We start from the raw sequence: 8,490 nt of genomic DNA on the forward strand, positions 1-8,490 counted from the left end.
ACTTCTTCCATTTAATAGTGATGGAGGCCACTGTGTTCTTGGCTCCAATTAAGTTATGTCTTCTGGTTTATCTTCATATCAAACTCTTCAGCATCATTCAACCATCAACAGCTGAATCTCATCACCCCAGTCTTCAAACATGCCGAGCCAGTCTCAGTTGGTTATGGAAGTGGACAACATTGCCCAACAACTGATCCATTCCCAGGCCAGAGATCATCCTCCCTGGGTACAGGTGAGACTGAGAGAGAGCAGCCTCCCACTTGAGGGGTGTAACATAGAAGTCGACCACCAGGGGATTCTACATCAGACCAGCTAAAAGAGGAAAGACCACCAGGGTGCCCCTGAAGGAGAGCCAGAGGTGTGGAAGACCTCCATCTCCCAGCCCCAGAAACATCCCCCTGGACCCCAAACTGGCCAACCCTGTGAGAGATGGTGGTGGTGCCCACTGTGAGTGGAACTGTGGAGGTGGCAGGACTGAGGGGGACGGAGGTGCCCAGAAAAGCCAGAGGCGCTGTGGGAAGTGTGGCCACATGCTCCTGGCGGTATTCCTGGCTGTTTTCTCCCGTCATAGCATTGGGAGTGTGCATTGTCGACATTGTTAAAGGGGACCGTTGTAAGCTGGATGAGAAGGACACATACTCAATTGATTAATTTGTTTGAAAAGAAAATGGAAATCACTGCCAACTGTATATGTTTAAAGAGACTGAAATAAGGGCCAATGGGACTATTCACAAGAGACGGTAGCATAGAGAGAAGCTGAACCAGGCAAGTCTTTAAGAAAATGGTGTAAAAACACTACAATTTGTATTTAAACTGTTTGATACTGTATTTGATAATTGCTTCACTAAAGAAGCAATGTTTACCTATCAAATGTATTGTTTACTGACTACCTGTCTGTAAAGTAATTTAAAGGCTACCATTAGTACAAAATGAATATCACTGTTCTCTACCTTATCAGTTATGCCCTCTACTGGACTAATGTTGTAATGCATCGGCATGACTATACAATACCAATGCACTGCTAACTGTAGTGTCCACATCACCTCGCAAATATAGGTCAAATCATATTGCCATATACTCGTCAGTCAATACAGTTCCCCAGGGTAAACAACCAAATGATCTAAACCACCTTATTCCCTATTTAGTACACTACAGGTCCCACAGGACTCTGGTCAATAGTATTGCACTATATAGGGAATAGGGTGCCATTTGGGACAGATCTATTGCGTCAGTAGAAAGATAAACATGTTCCTGGTCTGTTGGTATACCTTGATAATATTGAGTCCATTATCGCAGTAAACAGCAGAGAGAAAACGGTTGTGTAATTTCTAGCAAAGTCAACCGACTGAGCCACGCCAAAATAACTGTTGGTTACGTACCACTTAAGTCAGTTATTCATTGCAAACATTTATTACAATTTATGATGCAAACAGTAAGTCTCTCCCTTATCGGAACAGCTCATGGAATATGAGGAAATAAAGGGACAAATGGGCAGAACAGAAAAACCACTTCATTCTGGTTCTTTAAAAAACTACAGATTTTGAGATAAGCACTCAATTCCTTACATTTTAATTTGGCATTTGCTCCCTCTTGTACTTCTGTATATGGTCATTACAAATCAAAGAACAAGGCATGCATAATAGTTTTTATAATGCACATTGATCAAGGAAACCGCATATAAAAAAATTCCACGTACGGTAGTCATGTACATTTCATACGGTCCCTTTCTTCTAGGTTTTCCTGTCTGTTCTCACTCGTGGACTATTCCTCATATCTAACTTGGTCACTATATTCATCCCGTTCAGGCCCGGTTTCCCAAAAGGATCCTATGGTTCTAAGGTGAACTTAGCCTTAAGATGCTTTTGGGAAACCGGGCCCAGCTCTGCTCGAGAGAACTCATCTGGAAGATGGCTTTCTAATATTGACAACTACTTAGATGTTACATTGCGCCAACCACTTTCTACTGCATGTTATTATCAAGCTATTTTCAATCATTTCATTCACAGTTAAATATCTTTCTGATCTTGTCTGCTAGCTAACAATTTGAACCTCAAACCCCAAAAGAGATGGTTATATAGCAAATATTATTACTTTTCCAAATTAAAATGTCCCCTCCCATTGTGCTATATGGTCCATTCTATCATCTCTCACAACCCGTTGGCCTGTCTACACTCCAGTCCTGGAGCATGGGACTAGTCCGTGTCAACAGACAACACACTGCTTTTTGGAAATGGAATTACCTTAAATGCCAATACAAGTGACAAACTCTTAAGAAATGTAACTATTTCCAATACATTAATGAAGATAAATGCAGGGCTCGGTTTATTATAAGACAATGACACAGCCAGAGAGACGGAAGGGTTTTCTTTAAGGTGAATGCTGCTGTCTAGGTGGCCACACTTCTTACTATGTAAAAAATATAGGATGAAGAAAAGACATGAAGGAAACATGATTAAACACGAGTCATGTCTGTATGTTGCCTTTCCTGTTAAAAAAAAGTGTATTGCGATGTGTACAACTACTCTGTCTCACTGCTCAAAATGTGCTGGAAGGTGGCGGGTGCCCTGTACCATTAGATACATTTACAGATTTACAATTATATACTGCATTTTTCACACCAACAGATGTCATGGGGAGGCGAATAGATGGAAACAAAATCATAAAAAATATTCATCCGTTTGATTTTTTTTAACACTTCTGCAGAACCGATGCTATGTTAATTCTCTTAGAAAAGAGTGTGAAGAGAAAAAGTGTGTAACCCCCCAAAAAAGTGTTCTGGAGACCAATAAAAGTCTATTGGGTTCAAGTTGTACTGTTTTTTTCTGATGGCGGAGGCAGACTTTATAAACCAAACATAGGACTGAATATGGTGGCGGTGGCGGTAGAAGTCTCCCTGTAGCGCCTCCTGGTGCCAGGGCTCTAGTCAATGTACTGGGAGAGCCAGCGGAAGCCCTCGCCGTAGCCCTGCCTCTTCAGCACGCTGCACATGAACACCTCCAGGGGTCTCGTGTTCAGCTCCTTCATGGGAATGTTGCCCTGGAGACCAGACAAACATTGTCAGGGAACCACATCATTAAAATGTATGGTTGTTCTAAGCACCTGAGGGGCTCCGTCTATTTTTGTTCTTCTGTTCTAAAAACCTTACCTACGTTATAGCGGTGGCCTTTCAACAGGATATTGCTTTGGTTAATGGTGGGGCCAGGACCTAGTTATAGCCCATGTCTTGTCCCTATGAGCCCATAAAGACCCTTGAATGGATGAGGGTTTGTATAATTCTAAAAACAGTAGCACTGTGATTTGTTGTACAGTTCAGTAGTTCTACTGGGAGGAGAGAAGAGTGGGTGGCACAGTAGTATCAGGAGATGACAGACAGGAGATGTGTGTTAGTGCAGGGATCTCCTTACCTTGCCTGTTGTCTGTCCATATAATCCAAACATCTCACGCAGTTTCTCTTCACTGATGGCGTCTGTTCTGTCAATCTTGTTGCCGAGGACCAGGATCGGCACGTTTCCAATGGTCTCATCGGTCATTAGAGCCTGTGTGGACCACAGGACGGAAATGTCTGGTTAGTTATCACATTACTCCACACCAAACATGTCATAATCTTAGACATTATCTACCCGTGAAAGAGCAAGGCATGGCTTCATTGCAACTGACAATATTTATTTATTTTTTGTACTTTTTACCCCTTTTTCTCCCCAATTTCGTGATATCCAATTGGTAGTTACAGTCTTGTCCCATCGCTGCAACTCTCGTACAGACTCGGGAGAGGCGAAGGTAGAGAGCAATGCTTCCTCCGAAACACGACCCTGCCAAGCTGCACTGCTTCTTGACACACTGCTCGCTTAACCCGGAAGCCAGCCGCACCAATGTGTCGGAGAAAACACAAACCCTCCCCTAACGACGCTGGGGTCTCCCGGTCACGGCCGGCTGTGACACAGCCTGGGATCGAACCCGGGGCTGTAGTGACGCCTTAGAACGCTGCGCCACTCAGGAGGCCCATCAACTGACTAACTTTTAGCAGATTTCATGAGCTATCATGAGACTTTGGGAATGGTACCATTCTTTCATCAAGCATATACGAAGGAATCAGTACAAAACAAATTAACTGCTTATGAAAAGGCCATCTGTTTTGATAGAACATATTTGGCAGGGTTTAAGTTGAAATGTGATCGTTTTCAGTCCCATCCATCTTATTCATGAGGTTTTTCCAATGTGGTTGTAAATCAATGATACTCACATCAAGTTCTGTTTTGGACTCTGCCAATCTCGGGAAGTCTACGCAATCCACAAGGAAGACGATGCCGTTGATGGCGGGGAGGTAGTTTTTCCACACTCTGCGAGCTGTGTGAACACAAGCACAAAATAAGATAAATTAGTGCAGTTTTGCTGGGAACCACAAATTAACAAATCAATTCTCTCTCTCACACAAGGGCAGTCGGGCATACATACCTTGTGCATGGCCTCCAAGGTCAAAGGTGGTGAAGGTCATGCCAGCGATCGTCAGCTCTTCCGAGGCTGGTGGGTAAAATAGGTCATGGTTACATTGGGAAACTACTAAACAAGCTCAGTCAATTGAGTAACCATCAAATAGCGCTAGCCTTTTATGTACATTGAGAGGATGATCCATACTTAGCTTGATTGTCTAACTATTAGGTCTGTTCAGAAGCTGGATTGAAAAATTATACAAACGTGACTATAAAAGATCTACTCACTTGGATGTAAAGTTGGCACATGCTGTCCCAATCTGTCATCTTTGAGCATGTGCAGTAGCGTCGTCTTGCCAGCATTGTCCAGTCCAAGAAATACTAACTTGCCCGATTTCTTGTACAGTCCTAAAATGTAATTTAAATTTCAGATTTTTTTTGTACATTGATAACAAAGAAGCTGTGACTATCACCTTGCCCTGTTAAGACCTGTTGACTTTCCTTTGCCTAACAATGTATTCACAATGAAACCAAATCTTTGGAAAGTCTAAGAAATCAATCTTCTCACCAACAAAATAAGTCAAACTTGAAAGTATCAAGTTAAAACATGCTATCAGATATGCATGAACTATAGTGAACAATACTTTTTTTATCTGAGATTCAAAATACACTGCTAACCTGCACTACCACACACAACCATTATACCCAGAGCCCTGGATGAATGCCTGTCTTTTCTGAGTCAGCTCTTAGGCCTAGCCGTCGTCATCATTACGCAACACCAAGAGAACATCAGCAGTACCTGTTTAACAAGGTAAGCAGGAGTGCCACCACGCCTCTCGGAGATGAGAGCTAGCTAGTGTCACAGAAACTAGAGAGGGCTCTGGAGAGGGAGGCTAAAGGGAGTGGTAGCATCAGCCTGTTGTGAGCTTGTGTGTGTTTCACTGTAGCTAGGTAGTGGGCACACGTTGTAAAACAACACATAGGCCTAGTCCTAGACTACTCAAATCACCAGCTTCCATGTTCAACCACAAGAGGGACAACATGGATTTCTAGGAACGACAGACAGTACCACACTTGTTGTCAGTCTTTAGAACAGGTGGTAATTAGGAAATAAGCAAAAGAAAAGTTCTCAGTACCAGGTAGCTTGAGATCCAGCTTCCTATACAAGCCATTCAGAGGACAGTATTGAAAGTGGAATAGGTGATGTTTACATGGTACTTACCTAGAAACTGCAGTACGCTACTGAAACCACTATAAATCCAATCAAATATGAAGGACATATCCAGAGCTGGTGAATCCTGTAAGACAGCAACAACAGAGGTGATGAACAACAGGCGTGCAAGTACAGCACATGACAAACCTGTTGACTGATTACTTGGCTCTGTAAACTTCCTTTGACATACACTCTCACACAAAACACCTAGGCCTAATACATTTCTTAAGAGTTTGTCACTTGTATTGGCATTTAAGGTAATTCCATTTCCAAAAAGCAGTGTGTTGTCTGTTGACACGGACTAGTCCCATGCTCCAGGACTGGAGTGTAGACAGGCCAACGGGTTGTGAGAGATGATAGAATGGACCATATAGCACAATGGGAGGGGACATTTTAATTTGGAATAATACAAAGGAAAAGTCATCATATTTGCTATATAACCATCTCTTTGGGGTTCGAGGTTCAAATTGTTAGCTAGCAGACAAGATCAGAAAGATATTTAACTGTGAATGAAATGATTGAAAATAGCTTGATAATAACATGCAGTAGAAAGTGGTTGGCGCAATGTAACATCTAAGTAGTTGTCAATATTAGAAAGCCATCTTCCAGATGAGTTCTCTGGAGCAGAGCTGGGCCCGGTAACAAAGGGAACTTGCTCTAACATCTCTACATAAATTCTTCCTTCGGTGAGGACTGAGCAGGAGAAAAAATACTTTCTCTGAAGAAGAAAAAAGAGAGAGGCCTGGCTGGCTGAGGTGGCTATTTTCCACCACACCAAGACTTTTGTCACAACACTCAGAATGAACTCTCTCCCTGGCTAGTGTGGCACCACAATGTGCCACACTGTGGCTCTCGTAACGCAACATGCAAACAGCTCCACAGCTAAAGTATAAGCGATCTAAAGGTCAAGACCATGCAAATACAGCTGAACTAGGCTACACTCAGCAGGAGCTCTCTCCCTGGCTGGCTTCCAGTGTGTGGCGTGATCGGGGGAGGGGGGGTTCTAAGCTGACTTGTTTTAAGATGGTCATACCATGGATCATTTAGCTATTTGATTTTAAATTTTAGGACACCTTTAGGTAGCATAATGTTCTACTTAATTCTGATAATTCCCCTGAACATCACAGTCCTTTATGTCATTGCTCAATATAAGCCCAACAATAATATTTTGTATACAGCATGTAGCATATATATATATATATATATATATATATATGAAAGTAGCAATGCACCTCTGCAAAATATTGTAATATATTTAAATATTAAGGTCAGAGGGCAGTGAGGTCAGGAGAGGAAGTTTACTTAAGGATGATAGATAAAATATACTTCCAGTAGGATATCAGGGGTGTATTCACTAGGAACCAAACACAAGTAACAGGGAGGGACCTACCTGAATTTGTCCAACATAAACTAATTTTCGTTGCAAAACGTTTTCGGTTTGCAACCGTTTGGAGTTTGGACTAATGATTACACCCCAGGCTCCCAGGCAGATCTACCTGCCAGCCCAGCTGGCTCGTGTTCTCACCATGTTGCTAGAGCCTCTCAAATTGGAGGATTTGTATTAAACTGAAACAAACTACAGGTTCTGACAGCTATAATTTACATACACTGATCAATCAAGTCATTTTCAGCTCAAAGTTTTCTAGCCCTAATAGAATGAGGTGAGCGCAGATAGCTCAAAAAACAAAAAAAACTATAGCTGCTATAAATGGGGGAAAGGTCAAATTACTGGGATTAAATTCAGTGTAGTCCGTATCAAACTAATCTGAAACATTTAACAGCAGTGGCTGAAATTGGAAGACAAAGGACAGTCACATAGTGGAGAATCCGGAGATAAACTTTTTTTTGACTGATTTAATTATTTCTATTAGCTAGTAGAATAGTGTCCAACTAATGCAAGAATTCACCAACTCACACACACTCAAACGAATGTAACTAACGTCTCCGATACCTATCGAATTTGATTTCTTTGACTACAAATACATACAATTTTATCTCGAAATGGTGACTGTCGGTAACATATCATCAGCTTAATTGACGATGCAAAATCGCCATGATTAATAATATAGTTATGACGACTATATCCAGCTGGTTAGCTAACGTTTGATAGCAACGCTAAAGGATAGAGAGCTGTGAGTAACAAATTGTACCTTTAGCTGGCAGCGAGAGTTGGTTGTTGTTCACATTTACCGTAGCTTGCTAGTTTGCTAGCTAACATTAAAATCTAGCTACAGTATCGTTGACATAGCTACACACGTAAATTGCCATACTGATTGGTTGGCCCTTTAGCTAACTAGTGCATCTGAATTCATAGATACGTGTCATTTTCAGAACTAGCTAGCTAACTATAGTAGCATCGAGCTAGTTGTGGGAGGGAGCAGTTTGCTAGCTAATTGCAAACGTAAGGAAGCGCTAGCTAGGTTTATTGACGGTAAAGGCTGTTTGTTACAGCTAGAGAACGTCTCAATATAAAAATGCACCCACAAATGGGCCTACTTTAAGTTTACCACATTATGTGTCAAAATAAGTTTAAAGGGTTCATTAGCTAGCGTCAGCAGTTTGATTGAGGGTTCCTGACCGACTAACTAACGTTAACTAGCAAGCCTTGTTACCAAACGTTCAAATACACTAGTGTAGCAAACCCCATATTTGAAATAATTAATGCGTACACTTACCCGTTATCTAAGTGTAGATCAATTGACTAAATATGTTTGCTCTTAAAATCATGAAAATCTGCCTTGTGGTCAAATGAGAGCCCGCAATTCACGTCTTCCTCTCCACCTTCGTGTTATGTTACAGAGCCACGACACAGCAATGCAATGGGTGTCCAACAACTCCCCAGGCCCAGGT

General features: G+C 41.9%; 1 protein-coding gene across 1 annotated transcript; it reads right to left on the reverse strand.

Annotated features, from left to right (window-relative positions):
* Positions 1 to 1,387: 1,387 nt before the first annotated feature.
* On the reverse strand, positions 1,388 to 8,481 carry LOC121579241 (GTP-binding protein SAR1a). The gene is made up of 7 exons (XM_041893650.2): positions 8,316 to 8,481; positions 5,650 to 5,725; positions 4,716 to 4,835; positions 4,453 to 4,518; positions 4,241 to 4,344; positions 3,405 to 3,536; positions 1,388 to 3,036 (listed from the first exon to the last, which is right to left on the reverse strand). The coding sequence occupies exons 2-7, from the start codon at positions 5,705 to 5,707 to the stop codon at positions 2,920 to 2,922; spliced, it is 597 nt and encodes a 198-aa protein (XP_041749584.1). The 5' UTR covers positions 5,708 to 5,725; positions 8,316 to 8,481; the 3' UTR covers positions 1,388 to 2,919.
* Between the last annotated feature and the right edge of the window lie 9 nt (positions 8,482 to 8,490).

This window comes from Coregonus clupeaformis, chromosome 13 (assembly GCF_020615455.1).
Source record: "Coregonus clupeaformis isolate EN_2021a chromosome 13, ASM2061545v1, whole genome shotgun sequence".
NCBI lineage: Eukaryota > Metazoa > Chordata > Actinopteri > Salmoniformes > Salmonidae > Coregonus > Coregonus clupeaformis.